This window comes from Astyanax mexicanus, chromosome 1, assembly GCF_023375975.1.
Source record: "Astyanax mexicanus isolate ESR-SI-001 chromosome 1, AstMex3_surface, whole genome shotgun sequence".
NCBI classification, from domain to species: domain Eukaryota; kingdom Metazoa; phylum Chordata; class Actinopteri; order Characiformes; family Acestrorhamphidae; genus Astyanax; species Astyanax mexicanus.
This window is the reverse complement of record NC_064408.1, coordinates 8,932,790-8,959,298: the sequence shown is the minus strand read 5'-3', so window position 1 is coordinate 8,959,298 and position 26,509 is coordinate 8,932,790. Positions and strand designations below refer to the sequence as shown.

Genomic DNA, 26,509 nt, shown 5'->3' with positions numbered 1-26,509 from the left:
TTTCAGAACATATCTGATGTTATTTAACTTGCTTTACACCAGGGCTTTCCTAACTTTTTCTTTTATATTCAATAAAATAAGCTAAATTATCTGTTTATTTAAAAAAAAAACTATTTCTTAAAAACTAAACACTATTTCTTAAGAAAAGCAAAATCTCCAACATTATTTCTTGAGAAAAGTGAAGTTCTCCGCATTATTTTTGGAGAAAAATGTAGATCTCCACATTATTTATCGGGAAAAGTGAAGTTTTATTTCGAAGTTTTATTTTTTTGAGAAAAGTAAGGTGTACATGATTTTTTGAGAAAAGCGAAGTTCTTTACATTAATTATTGAGAAAAGTGAAGTTCTCTACATTATTTACTGAGATAAATTGTTATCTACATTACTTCTTAAGAAAAGCAAAATTTCCCACATTATTTATTGAGAAAAGTGAAGTTCTCTACATTACTTATTGAGAAAAGCAATAGCAAAATGACTTAAAACAAAATATTTAGTAATTAATCCTTTAATCCTTATACTGAAAATATGAGCTATAGTAGTGCATCTCAAAAAATATTAGAATATAATTGAAAAGTTGCTTTATTTTAGTAATTCAGTAAAAAAGTGTGAAACTAATATATTATATAGATGTATTAAACACAGAGTGATCTATTTTAAGCGTTCATTTCTTTTATTGTTGATGATTATGGCTAACTGCCAATGAAAACCCAAAAAACAGAGTCTCAGAAAGTTTGAATATTATATTATAAGACCAATTGGTACTTTTGGTACAGTTTGGGCAGTGTGCCAAGTCCTGCTGGAAAATGAAATCAGCATCTCTATAAAAGTTGTGTCTGTGGGGGATATGGAGGAGTGTTTAATATAAACTGATCTGTGCTCAGTTCTTCAGTTCTGTGTGAGTTTTACTGTCTCTCCTGTAGAGAGCGTTCGGTAAACGTGACGGAGTCGGAGACGCTGCAGCTGACGGTGAGCAGTCTGAAGCCTGAGGCCGTCTACACCTTCAGAGTGGTGGCCTACAACGAGCTCGGCCCCGGAGAGAGCTCCGAGCCCATCCGGCTCACCACCCAGCAGGAGCGTACGTACCCAGCATGCACTGCACCTCTACACTGCTGAGATGTGTTACAGAATATCTGGCAGAATTCTGAAAAGATGAATGAGCTAACCTCCCAATACTTTAGTCCATTAGCTGGTATTCCATTCAGCAGTAGCTATTTCAATATGATTGGCTAATACTGAATGAAAGCTAGCAGTCAATTAGCATAATGTACATTATGTCTTTCCAATGATTTCATGCTAATTGTTGGTTAGGTTCAATTTAGTACTTTCTATATTAGCATTTTCGGCTAACTCTAAATACAACCTCATTGCCGATTAGCCTTAATCTATTGATACAATGCCAATTGCTGGCTAGCTTCCATTGTGCATAAGCAGTCATAACACATTTACCTAGCTAAAAACTTTTTATTAATTAGCATTTTTCTAAAGATATCATGCTAATTGGTGGCTAGCTAAGTATGTTTCAATTCAGCACTAATTTACCCCTTATTTTAACTTAATTATTTCTTGGAAAAACAGAACAAATTACCTGAATTATTAATTTTGCATGTGTGGTTAACTATAAATGCAAACAAATTGCTAGTTAGCCTTAATCCAATAATGTCATAAAAACTAGTGGCTGACTCCTATTATCCATCATACCACCTTTACTTAGCTTGTTCTTAACAAAAACTAGCAACCAATTTCCATAAATTAAATTTTCCCAATGATAGCATGCAAATTGGTGGTTAGTTTATATTCAGCAGTATTTATTTTAAGCTAATCAATGTCTTGTTCCATTTAGCACTAGCAAAATTTAGTGTTTGGCTCAATTTTTCACTATTTAAGATAAACTATTTAACATAAACTAGCCTTCAACCAGCATTTCTCCAATGAATGTATGGTGTTTGGTGATTAGGTTCATTTCTGCAGTAGATATCTTAGCATGTATGAAAGAAGCTAGGTGCTGATTAACTGATTTTCCACAGAATTTAAGCTAATTGGTGGTACATTTATCTAGCTAGTTATCAACCAAAACTATCCATTAATTAGCATTTTTCTAAAAGATACAATGCCAACTGGTGGCTAGGTTTCATCTCAGTATGTTTCAATTTACCACATTACTTTAAGTAAGCAAATGATCTGTGTTATTTCTGGGAATTAGCAAAAGCTATCTAAATTATTTATTTATTTGTATGAATTATTACTTTAGCATGTTTGGCTAATCTTTTCAATAGTATCATTGTATTTGTTGGTTAGTTTCCATTCAGCAGTAGTTATTTTAGCATGTTTGGCTAATTCTTAATAGAAGCTTGCTGACAGTTAGCAAAATGCTAGTGAGGTCATGCTATTTGGTGGTTAGTTCTCATTTTGCACTAGCTATCGTTGCATTTTTATCTTTTTCTCAACAGAAACTAGCTATATTTTAGCATTTCTCTACAGATTTTAACCTAATTGGTGTTGTTTTTTTTCCATTTAGCACTAGCTATTTTAGCATATTTATCTTTTTCCTAATGGCAATTACCCAAAAAGTTGCATTTTACCATTGATGTCATGCTAATTGGTGGATAGATTCAATTTAACACTAACTATTAGCCTCCAACCAACATTTCTCAGATGAACTTGAACTAATAATTGGTGGTTCGTTTCAATTCTGCAATAGACTAGATGCTGATTAGCATTTTCCACTGATTTCGAGCTAATTGGTTGCTAGGTTCAATTTAACACCAGCTATTCCAGCATGTTTTGCATTTTTTTGAGATAAACATTAGTAATATTCCAATGAAATCATTTTGGAATAAAATTGGTGTATAATTAAAATAGATTATATTCAGCACTGGCTATTTTAGCATGTTTAGCAAATTCCCAATAGAAACTAACTGCCAATTAGTGTTTCCCACAGATTATGGGCTAATTTGTGGCTTGGTTCCATTTATCTAACTGGCTATCTAACGCTAAATGCTACTTAACTGCCGACTAGCATTTTTCCACTAATGCTCCCACTGTACATTTTCAATATGCTAATGACTTTAATTTGATGCACCTTTAATGTGTGGCTAATAGATTAAGAAATTCCAGTAGAATAGTGGTTTAATTTTTTTTTTTTTTTTTACTGTTCACATTTCAAAGAAACAAATCAGATTCCAATCAGATTTGAGCTGCTTGTCAACGACAGGCACTAATATATGATTGAAGAGTTTACACTCACATTTTTTTTATGGACTTGTATAAACTTTCTGAAAGGTTCTGCAGTATCGGCTTCCATTATCGACCTTTTAGTGCAGATAGGAGCATTCAAACATCTGCTCCTCACCTTTTTAATGAGCCTCGGCGGAGATGTTCAACAGCTTGACCTTTTCTCCACGTCGCTCGGACAAAGCCCTCGCCTGTAGCTCTCCATCCCCACAGCCTCACGCACAAATCACATCTCTAGAAAGTGCTGAACACACGTCTGAGTGCTGAGAGAGCTTTGTTGTGTCTGTTTTAAAAAGTATGCTTTTATATTAGAATATCACAAGAACTACATAGAACATTAAGAATTGGTCTTAATCACTATTCTTTACACTGTTCTGAGCAATGTATAGACTACAGGTCGCCTACTTAAGCCTTAAGCCCTACAGTATAAAACCAGGAGCATTAAACAGAATACAACACCATTAAAACAAACTAGGAATCTGCCAGTGCCATAAAACATTATCTTTTTTTTTGCCATTTTTTCCCCAATTAACATGGCCAATTATCCAACCCACTCATTAAGACTCCACCTATCACTAGTGATGCGCCAATAACAGCACATGCCTCCTCCGATACATGTAAAGCCACTTTTTGAACTGATAAACATTGCTGATGAGCTCGAAGGAAACCGCAGTGACTCGGTTCTGATACATCAGCTCACAGACGCAGCCTTGTGCTGGTCGACATCACCCTTTGGAGTGATGAGGGGGAAGAGAGAGTGCCATCTACCCTACCAGAGAGAGAGCAAAGCCAATTGTGCTTTCTCAGGACTCTGGCAGCTGATGGCAAGCTGCATGACTGGGATTCGAACTTCGATCGGGAGTCTGCTGGACCACTCGGACTATATTAACCATATCAGTTATGCTCAAGATGCCTCTACATTCCTAAATCTCATTTCGTATTGAAATCTCTCCGAATGCTGCACTATAAGTGTAATATGGCGTATTTTTTAAAGACATACCTACGACTTCTATTCTCTATAAACAGCCTAATGCTCAGATTATCATCATCATCTTCAGTATTAACGCAGGCCGGAGCGGCTGAGGGCCCGACGCCGGTTAGCTCGGCCCGCAGAGGAGCAACAAATTGACCTTGACCGTGTTGTTTAAGTGCTGATTGAAACGGCAGGCCGAGCTGAAATCAGTCAGTGTGGAGAACGCAGCGTGACCGCGGTGTGTGTATCAGGAAGGAATGCTAAACAGCCAGTGTATTAATACTATATACACAATACAGAGCGAAGCATTGACATAATGCATCTGTGAAAATATCTGTCTATCTGTCTGTCTGTCTCTCTGTCAATCTATGTACTCGTCTGTCTATCTCTCTATCTCTGTATCTACATATCTGTCTGTCTGTCTGACTATCTATGTACCTCTCTGTCTGTCTAAGAATCAACCCCTCTCTCTCTCTCTCTCTCTCTGTATCTACATGTCTGCCTGTCTGTCTGCCTATCTGTGTGCTCGTCTGTCTGTCTGTCTGTCTGTCTGTCTGTCTGTCTGTCTGACTATCTATCTATATACCTCTCCGCCTGTCTAAAAATCTACTTTTTTATCTATCTATCTGTATGTGTGTCTGTCTGAGAATCAACCTCTCTATATATGGATCTGCATGTGTGTCTGTCTATCAATGTTCCCATCTGTCTTTCTGTCTGTCTGTCTGACTATCTATGTACCTTTCTGTCTAAAATCTACCTCTTTATCTATCTATCTGTATGTCTGTCTGTCTGTCTGTCTGAGAATCAATCTCTCTATATATGGATCTGCATGCATGTCTGTCTATCTATGTTCTCATTTATCTGTCTGTCTGTCTGAATATCTGTCCATGTACCTCTCTGTCTGTCTAAAAATCTACCTCCTTCTCTATTTATGTGTCTATCTATCTGTCTGTCTGTCTGTTTGTCTGTCTGTGTACTCATCTGTCTGTCTGTTTGTCTTTCTATCAGTTTACCTCTTTGTCTGTGTCTGCCTCTCTGTCTATCTATGTACTTATCTGTCTGAATGTCTTTCTGTCCGTCTGTCTATATATGTACTGTCTAAGAATCTACCTCTTTATCTATCTATCTATCTATCTGTCTGTCTGTCTGTCTGTCTGTCTGTCTGTCTGTCTGTCTGTCTGTCTGTCTGTCTATGTACTCATCTGTGTAACTTTTTTTCTGTGTGTGTGTTTTGTGTGTGTGTGTGTTTTGTGTGTGTGTGTGTGTGTGTGTGTGTGTGTGTGTGTGGAGCAGTTCAAGTCCCGGGACCTGTAGAGAACCTCCAGGCTGAGGCGACGTCCCCCACCTCTATCCAGGCGTCCTGGGACCCCCCGGCCTACGCTAACGGTCAGATCCAGGGCTACAGACTCCTCTGGACCGAGACGTCCAGCGGCAAAGAGCAGGTCAATGTCTTCTGCACTACAACTCCCATGAGCCTTTGCACAGTACTTTCCCTATATGTTTTTTTTTATGTTTAACACATTTATTAAGTCTTATAATTTTTTTTATTTATTTTTTAATTATTGTTATTATCATCATCAGAGTGTGGAGGTGCTTGGTCAGAACTACAAGATGGAGGGTTTGAAGAAGTTCACGGAGTACGCTTTACGTGTTCTGGCTCTGAACCGCCACGGTCCGGGCATCGGCACTGAAGACATGCACATCACCACCCTGTCTGATGGTAAGAATTCAGCATTTACTATTTTGAAACCATTAATCACACAGCTGCTGTATAGAGGGAACTGGGAACCTGCTATTGAATCGATCTTTACTCCCAGAGTGCAGTTTAAAAGGTAAAAACTCCTCACACACTTCCAATAAGTGCACTGTATAGTGCCTATACTGCAATTAGGCTGCTCCTGGGCTCCCCCTGCAGTTGTGGAGAGTAATTCCCTTTTGCCTTACCTTCCTCCACTGCTATAAATACAAATCATGCTTTGAGTGCCCCCTTGTGAATGGCTGTTCACATGCATTTGTTGACAAGCTAAGAGACACTAAAGCAGCATCTGAAGTATAGTAATAAAATCTGTAATTTATAGCAATTTATACTAATATGACTCTGGTTAAGCAGTGTTATTCAATTGTGCAGAAAGGGAAAATCAAACCAAGCTTTATTATAATTATCAATTTAATTTTTTATTATTTTATTCTAATTCTATATTGTATCTAATTTTATATGTTATTTACTGTTATTTTAAAATAATTTTTCCATTACTTTCTCTGTCATGTCAATCCTGTAAATCATGTAACTGCTTGGCTACAAGCATTAAAGTTTGCCTTCAATGTACATCTGAGTCCAAAAAAAAAAAAAAACTTACTTGTCCATAAAGTGTAGAATAGCTACATAACTGACTCAGATATGTCAGTTCCTTGTCCGTCATGTCTCAGAGAGGTCAGAGAGTGATGGCATTCAGAAAATATTGTCATTACGCCATCAGGTTCATCCGGCGTTAATGGAGCAATTTATGAGTCATTAACGAATGTCGCATTACATTTGCCACACATAGCTTAGCGACACCCTCCGCATAATCAATTTCGCGGCACGTCGCTCAGCTCTGACAGACCGTCGGGATGAGCTGGAGATGGATTTGACTCGCTGGAGGCGCCACTGCGTCTCCATTAAGAGGAGGGATCCTCCACCACCTTCCATCTGAATTCAATTAGACCGGAGGAGGGGAGGGATCCCCTGAGGTAGAGACCCTCAGTTCCAGTTGATGCATTCTCAGGGACATCTCATCCTCCCACTCGTCCATTCTTCTTATATATTTCTGTATAGTCTTAAGGGAGCAGAGTGGCTGTCGTTCCAGACGGGAGATGGTTTTAGATCCTGTTTAAGAGGATCGACCCTTTGGGAGCTTCCAGAAGATTCCCAGATGTTTTGGGAAAGAATAGACCTTTGTTTCATGGATTCTGTGTTTCGTTATGGACAAACTGGTGTATCTGTCTCTATTGTACAGAGAAGACTTTCTACTAGGATTTGATCTGGTTCGAATCCCAGTCATGCAGCTTGCCATCAGCTGCCGGAGCCCCGAGAGAGCACAATTGGACTTGCTCTCTCTGGGTGGGTACAGTAGAGGACGCTCTTTCCCCTCATCACTCCTAGGGTGATGTCGATCAGCACTAGGTATCTGTGAGCTGATGTATATGAACTGAGTCGCTGCGCTTTCCTCTGATGCATCAGCAGCAGTTCAAAAAAAGGCGGAGTCTGACTTCACATGTATCAGAGGGGGCATGTGCTAGTCTTCACCCTCACTTGTGTTGAGTTGTGTTGGCTTCACTAGTGATTTTGGATGGTTACCACCCCACCTCTTCCCTAACTCATTACAAAACTACTGGATGGAGCGCCATGATATTAGACATGGTGCCAATTGGATATATGTTTCTACACAATCTAGACAAGCTGTCCATGTGTATGTATGCATTTGCACATCTGTGTCAGCAGTCAGAACAATAGGTAAACGCATTCAGTCCGAAAATATTTGGACAAAAGAAACTAAATGCTTTTATTCTCATCTCTTCTTCTTAGAGGTCACAGTTTGGGAAACTCTTCTCAGTTGTGTTCTAAAGTAAAAATCCTGTTGTTATTTGGGATTTGAGAGTAGACATTTCTGGCTGGAGGTGTTGTTTATAGATTGTTTCTGCTATGATGTGATTCTCCAGGACAGCTGAGAGTGAAGACAGCTTCTTTATTTCATTGCTTGAAGGTTGTTTGATGGATCTAAAGTCGTGGGAAAGATCTGAAATCAGATGTTTTCAGATGCTTTTAAAGGGAAATTGCATTACGATCCACTGCACTGTTCACTTTTGTTGGTGGTAATTAATGGCTTTTTTGATGTTTTCTTAGTGTAAATTTGAAACTCATTGAGGAATGTTAAATGCCTACACAACTTCAGATCTAACTTCAATAATTCACATTTACATTAACATTTATGTCAGTTAACTGACACTCTTATTACAGAGGTGAGCCAATGTAGTGTTAGGAGTCTTGCCCAAGGATTCTTATTGGTCTAGCGCAGCATTTTCACCCAGATCGGGAATTGAACCCCAGTCTCCCACATGATGTGATCTGGCTCACTGGCAGATAGTGGTGTTATTCGCTGTGCCACACCAACTACACCAACCATGCAAACCACCATCCATCTGGCACCCTCTGTGGATCAGGCTTTGCTACAGCTCCCATATCCTATATTACATTCCTTTGAGCATGCTGACCAGTGTCCAGCCTTACTCACAGGAAAACACCTCATAACTTATGTACGTAAGTGTGGGCATTCCCAAGATATCCCCTGAGGTAAGACATCACTTGTGGGCATTTAACGTTCCTTGAGTCACAGTGTGAATCATAATCGAAAGCTAATACTACCACCCACAGTAGACATATAATGAGTTTCTTTGATTTTACCAAATTGAAAACCTCTGGAATATAATCAAGAGGAAGATGGATGATCATTAGCCATCAAACCAAACTGAACTGCTTGAAGTTTTGCACCAGGAGTGCAGGCATAAAGTTATCCAAAAGCAGTGTGTAAGACTGGTGGAGGAGAACATGATGCCAAGGTTCTAAAAACTGTGATTAATAAACAGGGTTATTCCACTTTATATTGATTTCTGATCTCTTAAAACTCTTTATGAATATGAACTTGTTTTAATATGAACTGTGCCTTATTTAAGGCTTGAAAGCTCTGCATCTTTTTTGATGCCATTTCAGCCATTTCTCATTTTCTGCAAGTAAATGCTCTAAATGACAATATTTTTATTTGGAATTTGGGAGAAATGTTGTCTGTAGTTTATAGAATAAAACATCAATGTTCATTTTACTCAAACATAAACATATAAATAGCAAAATCAGAGAAACTCAGGGAAAGTCAATTGTTATTTGGATGAATACCAGTTTATATTTTGGGCAGCTTTAGCAATTTGACCTAGAAAAAAAAAAAAAAAAGATATATATATATATATATATATATATATATATATATATATATATATATATATATATATATATATATATATATATATATATTCTTTTACTTGTTTCAGGTAATCTGTGATTCTGCAGGGCACTACAGACTCAAATGGTGTTTTTTTTTTTTTTTTTGCTTTGGTTGGATCAATAGCTTTGAAAAGCTGGGCTCTTCTATCTGATTCATAATTCCTAAGATCAGTAGACCACACATATATTTGGTTCAATACTATATTTGATGTAATATTGCTTAAAATTGCATCATATCTGATCTGAAATATCTAAAAAAAATAGGATCTGGAGAAGGTTTCAGAGCCTGTGCTCGTCTGTAGGATCATCTTCCACTATTAAAAAGCCCTCTGGAGTATTTTATGGTTTGTAATCATAACAATATTAAACCGATACACGTTCTGTGCTCTTTAGCCGATCTTTATAAACAGATGTGAGGAGCGTTTTTGAATTCGGGCCAGCTCTCCAGATCAGCTTTCTGAAACGAGGTGTTAACCTGCTGATTATGTTGTCCGCTAATTCTCAAAGATTCAATTTCCGGACGCTTATCGTGGTTCTCCAGCCTGCAGGGCGCGAGAGCGGCCGATTGAAGTCTGAGTCTCTTCGCCGGTTTGTTCACATCACAGTACAGTGGCTCAGAGTGATCTAACACACTCATATATACACAAGTCAGCCTGCAAACACACTGACAGATATACAGAAGAGAGAGAGAAAAGAAAGGAGGAAAAAGAAAAAGAAAGAGAAAAAGAGAAAGAGAGAGATGTCCATTCCTGCATGGTCTCCAAAAGAAGCCAGAAATTTATGAGACCACTCCTGACCTTTATTCTCAAAGCTCAATACTATTAGGAAAACCATTAGAATCATCAGTTTGAGTTTCCTAGCAAAAGTCAACTGGAAAACTTGTATCGTGGGTCATGATTGAGTGATTGTCTGTGATTGGCTGCTGTTTCTTGTTTAGATGTATTTCCCGGATGCTGCAATCCTCCAGTGAACGTTGCCTAGCTTTGCCAAACATTCACAAAGGACCACCTCCCAATCCCTTTATATGAAAGAATCTACTGATGACCCTTTTTATGCCGCCTATAAGGACTTGCCATTTTTCAGCAGATGACGGGTGAAGCGAAGTCCTAAAGACCGAGCTCTTCAAAGAGCACTTACTCTCTTAACACTTCTAACAAACTTCCTTCCCCTACCAGATCAGGAGCGTCCCCCTCTGTCTTTATAAACTCTTGAAGACAGAGCTGTTCAAAGGCGCACTTACTCTCCTAACACCTCTAACTAACTACCTTCTACTACCAGATCAGGAGAATCTCTCACTATCTTTAATAAACTCCTGAAGACAGAGCTCTTCAAAGAACACTTACTCTCCTAACACCTCTAACTAACTACCTTCTACTACCAGATCAGGAGAATCTCTCACTATCTTTAATAAACTCCTGAAGACAGAGCTCTTCAAAGAGCACTTACTCTCCTAACACCTCTAACTAACTACCTTCTACTACCAGATCAGGAGAATCTCTCACTATCTTTAATAAACTCCTGAAGACAGAGCTCTTCAAAGAACACTTACTCTCCTAACACCTCTAACTAACTACCTTCTACTACCAGATCAGGATAATCTCTCACTATCTTTAATAAACTCCTGAAGACAGAGCTCTTCAAAGAGCACTTACTCTCCTAACACCTCTAACTAACTACCTTCTACTACCAGATCAGGAGAATCTCTCACTGTCTTTAATAAACTCCTGAAGACAGAGCTCTTCAAAGAGCACTTACTCTCCTAACACCTCTAACTAACTACCTTCTACTACCAGATCAGGAGAATCTCTCACTATCTTTAATAAACTCCTGAAGACAGAGCTCTTCAAAGAGCACTTACTCTCCTAACACCTCTAACAAACTACCTTCTACTACCAGATCAGGAGAATCTCTCGCTATCTTTAATAAACTCCTGAAGACAGAGCTCTTTAAAGAGCACTTACTCTCCTAACACCTCTAACACACTAACTACTTCTAACCTTAGTTCTTAACCTTCTTCCCCTCATTATCTCTTCTATCCAACTATTCCCATTGGGCCTTCTTCATACCCTGCCTTGAACTATATGAGTTTCTAGAAAGGTTTTTTTTTTCCCTCACAGTGAGCAAAGGGGTAAGGGTACCAAATGCTGAGGTCAAGTTGACCCCATGGTGGAATTGAAAGAGAAAGAGACTGTCCCACAGAGATGCTGAAGTTGTATTTGTAACTTCAGCACCCTGGACAGTACCCACAGACCCTGGACTGAGTCTGCTGGCCTTTTATAGGAGTGTGTGCTCATCACCTACTCTCACAATGGAATGTTTATGTCCAGAGTGGGTTCAGAAACATAAGTACTCACCTTCTAGGTGGGCTTCCTTCCTCACATCCCTCAATAACCAGAACACTTTCAGTACAGTGTTGCAGATGTTCTATAAACTCCAACACAAGGAAAATCACTCAGTCACACCATGCTCTCCATGTACACCAATCTGCAAGTGCCAGAGAGAGAGAGAGAGAGAGAGAGAGAGAGAGAATATGCCTCTTTTTGATTTTGATTTCTTTCTGATTGTACAGGGCGAGTCTCACAGTGTTAAAGTTGGAGAGTTAAAAGAGGGAAGTCACACTTTGCATTCTGCTCATGCTGCTGCTGCTCCCCACACTTCTCTCTCCATCACACCATTTGGCCTTTCTTCACCTCTCTCTCCCTCTCTCTCTCCCTCTGTTTCTCTCTCTCTCTTTCTCCATTACTTCTATATATCCCACATGACTTTGTTTCTCCTTTTTCTGCACAAGTTCTTCTGTTTTTCTTCAGTTTCTCTCATTGTTTGATTGTTTTCTATCTATCTATCTATCTATCTATCTATCTATCTATCTATCTATCTATCTATCTATCTATCTATCTATCTATCTATCTATCTATCTATCTATCTCCCCACCACTTCTATATATTCAACATGACTTCCTCTACAATGCTACTTCCTCTTTCTCTGCACCTTCTCTGCTCTCTTTGTTTTATTGTTTTCTGATATCTGTTGTCTATCTATCTATCTATCTATCTATCTATCTATCTATCTATCTATCTATCTATCTATCTATCTATCTATCTATCTATCTATCTATCTATCTATCTATCTTACATCTTGCTCTCTCTCTCATTTCTTTCTCTTATTCTCTGCTTATCTCTCCCTCCTTTCATATTGCTGCTATCTCTCTTTCTTCTTCTATCATCTAACTTGTATCTTTCTCTCTCCTCCTCTCTTTAACTTTTTATCCATCCTATCCATTCATCTCAACTCTATCTCTACTCCTTTTTTTCTTTCTTTTTACCACTGTCTCTCTCCGTCTTCTGCCTTTTCATTCTTTCTATTCACTTTTCCACTTTATTAGAAACACCTACCTTCTGCTTTCACTTACTAACCAATCCCTCTATTCATCCATCACTTCTGCCTGCCAACAATGCCTTCATCTTCAACTCCTGCCATATCTCTCTCTCTCTCTCTCTCTCTCTCTCTCTCTCTCTCTCGCGTGGCTGGTGTGGTGGTGGCTCTGGTGCTGGTTGGTCGGCCGATTGTCTCTTTGCATTAGGTACAGAGCGCTGTAAGAGGCCGCGGGAATTTATTGTCTGTCAGCTTCCATTAGCCCTCCGCCGCCAAACGCTTCAAATGAGGCGCGAGAGCGGCCTTTCCATTTCCCTGCTTAATTAAAGCCCCCTTGTGTTCTACTAATGAAATTGTGCCACGCCACGCCACATCTTCCTCTCGCTCTCTCTCTCTCTCTCTCTCTCTCTCTCGCATGTTTCACGCAGTTGTCTCTTATATAAGGTAATTATAGGTCTGGCTGTACTCGGACAGAAATGTACACTCTGCACACTGAAGCGACCAAGATCACAAACACTCCTCCACTCACGCCGCGAAAGCACCCCGGTGTCCCAGTTCACGACTCTGATGATAATTACATCTGCCAATAAGTCCAAACCCAACTTCTCACACAATAGCAATTAGCACCTGAAGATGGAAGCTCGTTAGCAAAATGCTTCTTTTTAATTACGGAACACAATTAGAGGCACTGCAGCAATACGGGAAGTTAGCATGAGGCGCTAAATTACATCAAACGCAACATTAGCCTGGTTCACACAGTCTGACAAATGAGTGCGTGCTCGTAGCAGAGAGTGGAAATACCTACCCACTGATTCCATTCAGTGGCCACGTTATTGGAAACACCTGCATTATACATTCACTCAGTGGCCACTTTAATAGAAACACCTGCAAACGACCTTGTGCTTCAATACGCTGGCCACTTTATTGGAAACATATACTTACTGCCCTTTGCTTCCAACTCATCGGCCTCTTTATTAGAAACGCCTACTAACTGCCATGTACTTCCACACACTGGACACTTTATTAGAAACATCTGCTATACTACCTTCAGCTTCCAAACACTGGCCACTTTATTAGAAACACCTACTTACTACCATGTACTTTCACACGCTGGACACTTTATTAGAAACATCTGCTATACTACATTCAGCTTTCAAACACTGGCCACTTTATTAGAAACCCCTTCTTACTGCCTTCTGCTTCCACACACTGGCCACTTTATTAGAAACACCTACCTACAACCTTTCTCTCATTGGCCACTTTATTAGAAAAATCCATGCTGGCCATTTTATTACAAACACCTGCCATTTACTGTTATTCACTGGCCAGTTTATTAGAAACACCTACCTACAACCTTTCTCTCATTGGCCACTTTATTAGAAACATCCATGCTGGCCATTTTATTACAAACACCTGCCATTTACTGTTATTCACTGGCCAGTTTATTAGAAACACCTACTTACAAAGTTTTTTCTCATTGGCCACTTTATTCGAAACACTTATTTTCTACCTTCTGCTTTCATTCACTGGCAATTTTATTAGAAACACCTACTTACTATCTTCATCTTCCACACACTGGCCACTTTATTAGAAACACCTACTTACTACCTTCTACTTTCTCTCTTTGGCCACTTTATTAGAAACATCTGTCATGTACTTCCTCTCACTGACCAGTTTATGTATTCCCAATAAAGTCACCAGTGAGTAGAAGTGCAAAGTTGGTGTTTCAAGCCATGAAACCAAGCTGAGCGGCTTGAATTTTTGCAGCAGGAGTAAAGGCATAAAATTATCCAAAAGCAGTGTGTAAGACTGGTGGAGGAGAACATGCCAAGATGCATAAAAAACTGTGATTAAAAACCTTAAAAGCTCTGTGTGTATATATATGTCTGTGTGTGTGTGTGTGTGTATATATACTGTCAGTGCAGTAAACACATTTGAGGGGATTGATGCGTATCGATGGCGGTGAATAGTCATGTGACCCTGGGCCGTTTAAAAGAGTGTTTGCATTAATGTGTATGGTGGGTGATCTGCTGTAAGGTAATTTGATAATTGATTACCGATAGGCGCTGGGGGACCATGTGTGTGAAGTAATGCATTCTGGGAGTATTCAGAGGTTATCAGTTTAAGGGAAGCCCCTCAGGCTAACGGCTAATTCAATAAGAGCTTTAGCATGCTCGGGCTGTTCACTGACCTCAGGTCTCATGTGGATCGTTTATCTATAGCCTGTGAGGTCAGAGCCACAAACACACATCACAAGCAGAGTAATAGCACTGAATCTCTCTATATATGATCAATGCAAGGCTGATTTACTACGTAGTACTAATAATAATACTAATGCATATTTTTAGGAAATCTAATGGAAATTTTCGTGGAATTAGTTCCTGCCTTTTGCATGTTTTGAAGACACATCGACACGCCCTAAATCCAGCTGCACTAAAATAGGGCCCTCTGAATCAGATTCTTTATAAACATACAGCTCTGGACAAAATTAAGAGACCACTTAAAAATGATGAGTTTCTTTGATTCTACCAAATCAAATATATTCCAAACCTCTGGAATATAATCAAGAGGAAGATGGATGATCACAAGCCATCAAACCAAACTGAACTGCTTGAATTTCTGCAGCAGGAGTGGTTATAATAAAGTTGTCCAAAAGCAGTGTGTAAGACTGGTGGAGGAGAACATGATGCCAAGATTAGGGTGACCAAACGTCTGTATTTCCCGGCACATGTCCGTATTTCATGTCCTGTCCAGGGCGTCCCGTTTTTTTTTTTCAAAAAGTGAGGAAATGTCCTGGTTTTTAAATTACCTTCATTGGACCACAGTGGCGCAAAAAAGGGGTATGCAGCCTATGCGACGCATAGGGGCGCTGCACTAAAGGGGGCGCCAAATCAAAGCCCCAAACTAATTTTCGGAGCGCGGCGGAAAAGTAATGACAGGACGCTGAGGATTTTAAAACATATCTCTCTCAACGCATCCCACCCCCCACCCGCTGATGATTTTAAAACATATCCCCCCCATGACGATTTTAAAACGCATGTCTCCATCCACCCCCAAACGCCGTGTCCTGGTGTACCTAAATAAAATTATGGTCACCCTAGCCAAGATGCCTAAAAAAGCTGTGATTAAAAACCAGGGTTATTCCACCAAATATTGATTTCTGAACTCTTAAAACTCTTTATGAATATGATTTTGTTTTGTTTTTTTAAAACAAAAAAAACAACATTATTTAAGGTTAGGGTCAGGGATCTTTTTTTGTGATTTTTTAGCCTTTTCTCATTTTCTGCAAATAAATGCTTTAAATGACAATATTTTCATTTGAAATTTGGGAGAAATGTTGTCTGTTGTTTATAGAATAAAACAACAATATTCATTTTCTCTGATTAAGCTTTAAATCTCTCCAAGGGAAACATTAGGTTTGAGTGTATTGATTGTACCTCTTTAGTATTGATCTACTGATCACCTTATTGGATTCCTAATTCCCTCTTTCTTTTTTCCCTTTGTTTTTTCTCCACAGTCCCAAGCGCTCCTCCTCAGAACATCTCTCTGGAAGTGATCTACTCGCGGGTGAGTACTACAGACATATATAAAGCATATATATAAATATTCTAGCTACACGTCTCTTCGCCCCTCGGGCTGTTTCAGAGACGTGTTCTGCTGGTTTATAAGGTTAACAAAGCTCTTATATCCAGCTGGGCTTTATATGTAAAGGCTGGGAGGATCAGAGGGAACACAGCACGGTCTGATGTTCTCTAGCGGTGAGGAGAACGGCACTAATGGCAGCGGAGGTGGGCTTCCACAACAAAGTCAGTCTTCGCCTGTCTTTTTCTGTAGAGCAAAGAAACTAAAAGAAGGTTTTGTGTGGGTGTGAAAGTAAGTGTGTGTGTGTGTGTGTGTGTGTGAGTGTTTGTTGGTGTACAGAGAGTGGATTACCCCGGATTACGTTTTTAATTCTTTTGAGCACCTCCAAATCGGCCTGCGCTAAGCACTCAGTCCACCCGAGAGAGAGAGAGAGAGAGAGAGAACGAGAGAGAGAGAGAGAGAGAGAGAGAGAGAGAGAGAGAGAGAGAGAACGTCAGGCAGCATCAGCTTTTTTAGCACCTCGTAAAAATTACCAAACCAGAAGCTTTACCTTCAGAAACAGCTGAACACCTAAAGTCAGAGGAGGCTTAAAAGTGCGGAGACGGACGTGACCGAGTTAATTAAAGCAGCTGCAGAAGATTACACGTGTAGGATTTAGCGATTAGCAGTACTTGTTGACAGTGAGGACCATGACTCGTCATCTTTTGCTGGGTTTTGTCCAAATGCATCACAGCATTACAGCATTACAACACATAACCCAGATTACATGCATTTGCTGGGTTTGTATGGCAGCCATACTGGCCAACTTTCCTCATTTCCTCTTGGACACCATATGTTCTGCACCATACATACCGTACCAAGGAACTGTTAGGTGGAAAGGCTTGAAGACAGGTGGTTGCTATAGTTTTTCTGGTAGGGGCTATGGTATGGCTAAGTGTAAACTGTGTGTACACTGTAAACCCAGAAGTTGTTTGAAAGTCTGTTTTACATAAAAATTGAGATTTCTAAACAATACTCAACTATTTTTAGTTAGTTGAACATTCGTGGGCACATATACACTTAAACTGAGATCTTTGAGTTGAATCAACTTATAATAACTGAGTTTAGTCTGTTGCCATTAACAGCTTCTTTTCCATTGGCTTCTGTCACAATCTGTTTGCATACTGGGTGTGTCCAACAGTTTCTGACTAAAACTCACCATCAGTTTGTAGTGATTCCCCCTGGGCTACCTTAGGTAAACTTGTAGATCACATATTATAATTAAATACTTGGTCTCTGTGTTGTTGGCTGTAGAACGAGCATCATTTACTGAGCTGCAGTAACTCTGTGTTCTCTCTGTGCTCTCAGTACTTTTAATTCTTTACTGTTTTCTTTCATCTACTTTTCTATGAGTATTTAAATAAATAGTTGGATAAAACCAGATATATATATATATATATATATATATATATATATATATATATATATATATATATATATATATATATATATATATATGTATATGTATTTGTTAAGTTCACTGTACTTAAAAATTATATTACATAAACTTAACATTTATTAGGTAATCGGTTACAACAAAAGTTTTGAGTTTAGTCAACTTATCGGGTTTTACACACTTAAAAAAAACAACTTGCATTTACAGGCTATTTAAAGTAGAAACAACTCAAATAAACTGTGTAGATTTAACTGTGATTTGAGTTCACTTAAATAGCAAGCATAAAGTGAACTTAACTTGAAAATAACAGTTATAATTGCTTAGTTTTTTCAAGGCAACCGGTTTCCTCATTTTTTTTAAGTAAGATCAACTTATTACATTTTACAGTGTAGGTGTTTGCTATGTTTTTTTCTAAATTAGCAGTATTTCCTGACATTTACTAGCCTCTTGGCTAATTCTGTTTATATGCTATTTAATAAATTAGCTGTGCTGTTGCCAAGTGGTTGCTGTGGTACAGCCACAGTTAGCTTGTTGCTAGGCGGTTACTATAGCGTACTATTCATTGCATATTGTCTGATATAGGTTGTATATGGTTGTTATATGATGTATTTAACAAGGCTAACAAGGACCATGTAGTGTAGTAATGTGGGACAGTATAGTGCCAATATTACATGTTATAGCACGAACCTCAAGTTTATTATTTTGATTATACCAAAAGTTAATTGAAATTTTGAGTTAAAGAGAACGAGAAAATGAAAAACAATCTGTTTGCGATTTAAAATAGTTCCATTGCTGCTCTGTTCACGTACTGGTTACCTGTACTGTATGTGGCGGAGTAATACATGAAGAGCTTCTGTTACAGTGCATTACCGGCTGATAGTGGCACTCATAGAACGCCTCTCAGCCAATCACACTTCAGGGTCGGAACTTACTGTGGTATAATATATAATATGTCCAAATATTATGTTGTGGAGACTCCTTTTAAGGAGTAAGTGCATTCATCTAGAATGTATATATCTTTTCAATTTCAATTAGAATATCATTAAACTTTTCAATTAGAAAATTACACACAGAGTGATCTATTTTTAAGTGTGTATTTCTATTATTGTTGATTATTAAAACTTACAACTAATAAAAACCCCAAAGGTCAGCGTCTCTGAAAATAAGAATATTATATAAGACCAATTGGTACTTTTGGCAGTGTGGGCAGTGTGCCAAGTCCTGCTGGAAAATGAAATCCGCATCTCTATAAAAGTTGTCAGCAGAGGAAAGTATGTAAGTATATAAGTGCTGTAAGATTTTCTGGAAAAATACTGCACTGACTTTAGACTTAGAACCTTCAATTATTTTATGTCTTTACTAGTAATATACAATGTAGAAAATACATTTTATAAATAAAGAAAAGAAAAGAAAAGAAAGTCATTGAACAAGAAGGTGTGTCCATCTTTTGACTGGTACTGTAGCTTAGATGCAATGTTAGCATTTTTACCTATGAAGTCCTTGTTCTTAAAATTGAAGCTGCAGGTATGATAATGATGAATAAACTGATGCTGATGTTGATGATAATCCAGGTGCATTTTTGGGTTTGACGGTGGTTTAATGCTCACATGTGGAAGCTGGCAGGAAGCTTCCCCCCTGAAGAAGCAGCTGCTTCCTCCTCTCGCCGGCGTGGTGGGACAGCTGCATTCAGAACCCGGACAGAAGCGTTAATTATCAGCCCCAAGACAGCAATTACCCGCAACTCCCCTAATCAGCTGCATGATGAGCTGTTTTCAGACAATGTGCTGGAAATTAGTGCTATCGCCAGACATCCAGCACACAACATGTAATCACACTGAATTCTCCTCTCACTCAGAAGAATCGTGACTCGTGGCAGCGAGCGGCTTGGGAATGACTGGCAGAATCAGGCTGGAGTGTGCAGGTTTACAGGGATCCCACACATCCTGCAAAATCTAAGAATCTGGAAATGTAGTTTTTATTTTTATAGCAGAGATAAAGCCAGAAGATACCTCAGCATCAGACCGTGCATCAGGGGTTGGCAATCAAGTTTAGACTAGTAGCTCTCCATCCCAGAGGGTTGTTGAACCCAGTTGCAGAACAGTTGATCTGAAAGCAGGTAAACGCAAGAAGAAAGGAAAAAAAAAAAGAAAAAAATAATAAATAAACACACCGCTCCTCACACGGGATTGAACTCATGTCATCAGGGTCACGGTTCAATACACTACCGCTGCCCCGGCTAGTGAATTGGGACACGGCCGGGAAAAGACGCCCTTATAAGGAGATAGGGAGCCCGAAAATGGGCGGAAGCTAAAGTCTCGCCATGCGCGACAGAGAGAGACAGGGGAGGGATGTAAACAAAAGCTCTCCAGAGAAGCATTTTATTAAGTTTTTTCATTATCGTTCACTATAGTTCAAAAAATCTCACAATCTCTCCTGAAGACCGCTTATTGCCAACCCCTGCCTTACAGTGTGTAGGGTTAGGAATAGACATCCAGGGCAGGTGGTAGCTGTATAGTATCCCTGGTGTTTGCGATAGTGTAATTTACTTTTTTTTTTAATTGAGTTGCTAAATATGCTTCAATTTAACATTCTTCTCAGACATTTATTAATCTATTGGCGAAATCTGTGTACATGCTATTTTATTCATTTGCTGTGCTGTTGCCAAGTGGTTGCTGTGGTATTCCAGTGACTACTAGTTGGAGATCATGGTGTAAAATCTTTATCATAAACACTATTAATAAACTCTTCCGTTGTGATAATTTGCTTTGGTGATGGGTGGGTGGTTGCTATGGTATCCCAGGAGGTTGCTGTTGTATTGTTAGGTGGTTGCTATGTGGTAAATATAGCAAATTATAGCATGCTATGGATGCTATAACCATTGCTATGGTTAACCTATATGGTTGTTATATGGTGTATTTAAGTCGTTACAATGATTTATTTAAGTGGTTGCTGTGGTGTTGATAAATGGTTGCTAGATGGAAATTGTAATTGTGTATATGACATTTTTATAGATATTTAGCAAAGCACCAGCCCCAAGCTTCTTGACTAATTCTACATGTTTTATGGTATTATGTATTTGGTAAAATATTGTTAAGTGGTTGCTGTCGTATTGTGTTCTAGGTGGTTGATATGGTGTTGTTAAGAATTGCGAATAATAAATTAGCAATCTCAGGATGTTCATCAGAACTTTACCAAAGATAATTCTCCTCATATGCTTAAACATGTAGTTTTGTGATGAGGTATTGGCTAAATTAATTCTGTGTAGCAGTGAGAGTTACAGGAATGACTCTCAGAATCATGCTGTTTCAGAGGTGACTGTGTGGTCTGGTGTGCTGTGGTATCGGTTCTATTCTGTGTTCCTGAGTTACAGCAGTGAGAGTTACAGCAATGACTCTCAGAATCATGCTGTTTCAGAGGTGACTGTGTGGTCTGGTGTGCTGTGGTATCGGTTCTATTCTGTGTTCCTGAGTTACAGCAGTGAGAGTTACAGCAATGACTCTCAGAATCAGGCTGTGTCAGAGGTGACTGTGTGGTCTGGTGTGCTGTTGTATCATTTCTATTCTGTGTTCCTGAGTTACAGCAGGGAAAGTTACAGAAATGACTCTCAGAATCAGATAATGTCAGAGGTGTGTGCATGCAGATGTAGCTGAGTTTAAATAAATGAGTTTAGTTTAAATGTTAAATAAGGTGAAATAAGGTTTATGGGGTGAGACAGTGCACTGGAATACACCTCCACTCTCTGCTCTTTTTATATTCTCTCCATTACGCTGAAGGATAAACGCTGTTGACCCGTCTGTTTGTCCTCCACTTTTCTTCTCCTGTTCTGATGGAAAATGAAGATAGAGGCAGTGAGGTCATCTGTGGCTCTTCTATCACATTTCCTCTCTGCTCATAAAGTGGATATTAGTGCTGCTGGTCAGCTTTTACTGAACCATTTCCCCTGACCGCCGTTCTCTCGCTTTTATTCTTCATTTCAGATTAACACATTACTGTCTGTCCCTCACTTAGTCCTAAAACTAGTGTCCTGACAGGTCTGAGCATGATAAACATGGGAAATATACATATTATATATAGAATATATTTTTCATTATTGGATTATTTTAAGAATTAGTAGGATATTTGGTGTTTTTGTTTACATTTTGGGTAATTTTCTGAAGTGAAATAATCTTATTATACTGACAGATATTTTACTTTTTTTAAAATAACACATGACATTTATATTATATTATACCACATTTAGTTCCGACCCTGCAATGTAATTGGCTGAGAGGCATTTTATGAGTGACATAATTAGCCGATGATGCACTGTAACCGGATCTCTCCATGTATAAATTGTAATTATTGAAATGAATCTTGCCAGGCTGTGGAGCATTTTTGCCTACATACTGTAGTTTTTGCTATGGGGCTGTTATTGTTGTTTTTGTAGTGGTTGCTAGGTGGTAGGTATGGAAACACAGGTGGTTGCGAGGTGGTGCTATGGTGTTGCTGGGGTGTTGATAAGTGGTTGATGTGGTATTCTAGGAGGTTACTGCAGTCTTAAATGGTTGATGTGGTGTCCCAAGTGGTTGCATTGTTGTTAAGTGGTTGCTAAGTGAAAGTATCTGGGTGGAAGTGTCCCATGACTTTGCTGAGTGGTTGCTATAATCTCCCAGGTGGTAGCTGTGGCATTGCTATACTGTCACTAGTGTTGCAGAGTGGTTGCTGTTTTATCCTAGGTGGTTGCTATGGGTTTGCCATGGGGTTGCTGTGGTGTTGACAAGTGGGTGTGTGGTATCCTGTGTGGTTGCTATGGTGTTGCTAAGTGGTTGTGTTGTATTCTGGGTGGTTGCTATGGTGTTGATAAGTGGTTGATGTAGTGTCCCAACTGTTTGCATTTAAAGTTGTGGAAGTAGTGAAAGTAGTGGTATCCCATGTCTTTGCTGAGTGGTTGCTATAATCTCCCAGGTGGTAGCTGTGGCATTGCCATGTTGTCACTAGTGTTGCAGGGTTGTTGCTGTTTTATCCTACGTGGTTGCTATGGGTTTGCCATGTGGTTGCTTTGGTGTTGCGAAGTGGTTGTTGTGGTATCCCTGGTGGTTCCTGTGATGTTGCTTAGTGGTTTATGTGGTGTCCTAAGTGGTTGCATTGGTGGTGTTAAGTGGTTGCTGGGTGGAAGCAGTGGTATTTCATGTCTTTGCTGAGTGGTTGCTATAATCTACCAGGTGGTAGCTGTGGCATTGCTATGTTGGCGCTAGTGTTGCAGAGTGGTTGCTGTTTTATCATAGGTGGTTTCTATGGTTTTGCCATGTGGTTGCTACGGTGTCCCAGGTGGTTGCTTTTGTGTTTTTAAGTGATTAATTTGATGTCCCAAGTGGTTGCATTGGTGTTGTTAAGTGGTTGCTGGGTGGAAGCAGTGGTATTTCATGTCTTTGCTGAGTGGTTGCTATAATCTCCCAGGTGGTAGCTGTTGCAGAGTGGTTGCTATGGTCTTGCTAAATGTTTGCTGTGGTATCCCAGGTGGTTGGCCTGATTGCTGTTACTAGCTGGCTCTTATGATAACTCAGATGGTTGTTATGTTGTTGCGAAACATTGCTGTGGTATCCTAGGTGGTTGCTAAGTGGTTGCTATATGTTTTAGTGGTATCCCATGTTTTCGTAGGTATTGCTACATGGTTGCTGGTGGATCCCCGGAAGACCTGAAACATTTTCTTTAAAGAAACGCAAAGTTCGTCCATAGCATCACACCGCTTGGCAGCTGTATTTTAAGAGTTGTGGAATTCCTTCAGCCAAGTGCTCCTGCGGCATTAGATTAGAACCACACCGGGCTGTGTTCTAAAACTCTCTGCCCTGCCTCCCTCGCTCTCTCTAGTGTGCTAGGGTCCCTAAGCGGGGAGGAGCACAAAGGCATCAGGCATTCAGGCCATGCTGAAAGCGCTCAGTCTGAGGCGGCCGATAAAGCGTTGTTTATGCGAGGAAATGAGTTTCCATTGTCTGGGGATGAATTTGCATGAGTGATGAATCCCACCCTGCTCAGCATGCTGAACAATAGCTAACAGCCACATCTCCCTTCTCCAGAAGAGGACTGATGCCCAACTGTGGCTTGAGGCAAGGTTTCCCCATAAATTCAAGTTTTGATTAAAATGTTCTTGTGTTAGTTCTAGGGCTTTTAGTTCAGAGTTAGTTTGCGCTGTGGTGATTATCATGATGATCATTATCATTATTATTCCCAATTAATTTGAGTGACTTAAAAGTGATATAGTAAACGGCATGATATGCCCTGACAGTTATCGGTAACATGAATCAATGGCCACAGCTGGTTCCAATGGATATTGGTAGCAAAACAGTCCACAGTTACATCCAGGGACAAATCCTGTTCCAGTGGTTATTGGTAACAGTAACAGGCCACTGTTACATCAATGGCCACAGCCTGTTTCAATGGTTATTGGTAACAGTAACAGACCACTGTTACATCGATTGGCATAGCCTGTTCCAATGGTTATTGGTAACAGTAACAGGACACTGTTGCCTCAATAGACATAGCTTGTTTCAATAGTTATCGGTAGCAGTAACAGGACACTGTTACATCAATGGGAACAGCCAGTTCCAATGGTTATTGGTAACAGTAACAGGCCACTGTTACATCAGTGGGCATAGCCTGTTCCTTTTGGTTATTGGTAACAGTAACAGGACACTGTTACATCAATGGACATAGATGGTTTCAACAGTTATTGGTAACAGTAAAAAGGCACTGTTACATCAATGGGTATAGCCTGTTCCAATGGTTATTGGTAACAGTAAAAAGGCACTGTTACATCAATTGGCATAGCCTGTTCCAATGGTTACTGGTAACAGTAGCACAATACTGTTCCATTAATTAACAGCCTTGTCTGTTTTGACATTTACTGGAAATTAAAACAAGCCAGTTACATTGATGGACACAAATTGTGTTGACATTTATAAGTACATTTATTCATGGACATATTGTCACCTAATAATTATCAGTAATCATTGTTTAACATTGTTACAATAGTGGACATGACCTGTCCTAAATGTTACCAGGAACAGTAACACAACAATGTTACGTTAATGAGCATTATCTGTCCTGACAGTTCCTAAAAAGCTATAAGCTCTTTTAGCATTTATCAGAAACATATATACATATATAAATGTACAAAGCTTTTCTGACAGTTATCTGTATTGGTAACACTTCACAGTTACTTGTGATATAATAATAGCCACACTATCTCATAACAACACATAACACTACAGGGGTTGGACAATGAAACTGAAACACCTGTCATTTTAATGTGGGAGGTTTCATGGCTAAATTGGAGCAGCCTGGTGGCCAATCTTCATTAATTGCACATTGCACCAGTAAGAGCAGAGTGTGAAGGTTCAATTAGCAGGGTAAGAGCACAGTTCTGCTCAAAATATTGCAATGCACACAACATTATGGGTGACATGCCAGAGTTCAAAAGAGGACAAATTGTTGGTGCACGTCTTGCTGGATCATCTGTGACCAAGACAGCAAGTCTTTGTGATGCATCAAGAGCCACGGTATCCAGGGTAATGTCAGCATACCACCAAGAAGGACGAAGCACATCCAACAGGATTAACTGTGGACGCTGTAAGAGGAAGCAGTCTGAAAGGGATGTTCGGGTGCTAACCCGGATTGTATCCAAAAAAATCACGGCAGAATTCAATGTGCACCTCAACTCTCCTGTTTCCACCAGAACTGTCCGTCACCACAATAAATTATTGTGGTCTAAAATCAGGTATTTCGGTTTCATTGTCCAACCCCTGTGTATGTAATTTATGTCGTTTTGTTTGGGTAGTAGGGTTAAATGTTTGTAAGCTGTAGGGAGCTATAAAAGGGAAGGTTTTTGTTGTTTTATTTTCTGAGCTGCAGGAATTGTACAGAGTTGGCAGGTGAATGAAAAGGCAGGGGGAAATTATTAGTGAACCATATAACCTGTTAAAGCACCACGCCAGAGGCTTTTTTCTGCTCCAGGTGCAGCAGATCCATTCTGTGCAGCAACAGAGGGACAATGCATCATTCTTAGGGAGGGCACGTTTTAGAAAGAAACATTTTCATTTTTCACTGGAAAATGAAAGTGTCTATTTGTGTATGATTGTGTAGCGAGGGGAGAGGTTATTAATAGATGGAATCAGATGGATTGCCTCTATAAAAGAGCAGAAGACGCTCGGTGGCGGCGGGAGGGAGAATGTGGGACACTATATCTGTGTTGACACAAATGGCCCCAACCATAATCTCTCACCTTCACAGCCTCCGCTGTTCACTGTGCGAATTATAATCTCCCCTACAACCACTGTACACTATTACTATTACTATTACTACTCACTGTCACTATACAGTGCTTCTAAAAACTATAATAAAACTAATACTAATACCAATACTACTACAGCTACCTGTACTTTAACTCATACTACTAATATTACTAGTAGATAAATATAGTACCTACTAGAAGATAAAACATTTACACTTTTTGAATACTATTCATATGCTACTTATTTTACTAAGAATGTACTAATTACTATAGCTGCTAGTACTACTATTACTACTAATACTACTACTACTACTAATAATAATACTAATACTACTACTACTACTAATACTAAAACTAATACTAATAATAATACTGCTATCACTACTAATACTACTACTAATAATATTACTACTACTTTTACTAATACAACTACTACTACTACTACTACTAATACCACTACTAATACTTATACTACTACTAATAATACTAGTACTTCTGCTACTATTTCCAGTGTTACTACCAATTTTACTGTTACTACCCTACTACTACAACTATTACTGCTACTAGTACTACTACTGCTGCCAATATTACTGCTAACACTACTAATACTACTACTACC

At 39.3% G+C, this 26,509-nt stretch overlaps 1 protein-coding gene across 2 annotated transcripts in view; it reads left to right on the top strand.

Annotated features, from left to right (window-relative positions):
- dcc (DCC netrin 1 receptor) overlaps positions 1–26,509 on the top strand; it is a 442,661-nt gene that overhangs the window by 300,652 nt on the left and 115,500 nt on the right. For both annotated transcript variants that reach the window (XM_022668821.2, XM_022668820.2), the window contains exons 9-12: positions 920–1,074; positions 5,497–5,645; positions 5,785–5,923; positions 16,125–16,174. In XM_022668821.2, the coding sequence (XP_022524542.1) occupies positions 920–1,074; positions 5,497–5,645; positions 5,785–5,923; positions 16,125–16,174 (493 nt within the window). The remainder of the gene's footprint in view (positions 1–919; positions 1,075–5,496; positions 5,646–5,784; positions 5,924–16,124; positions 16,175–26,509) is intronic.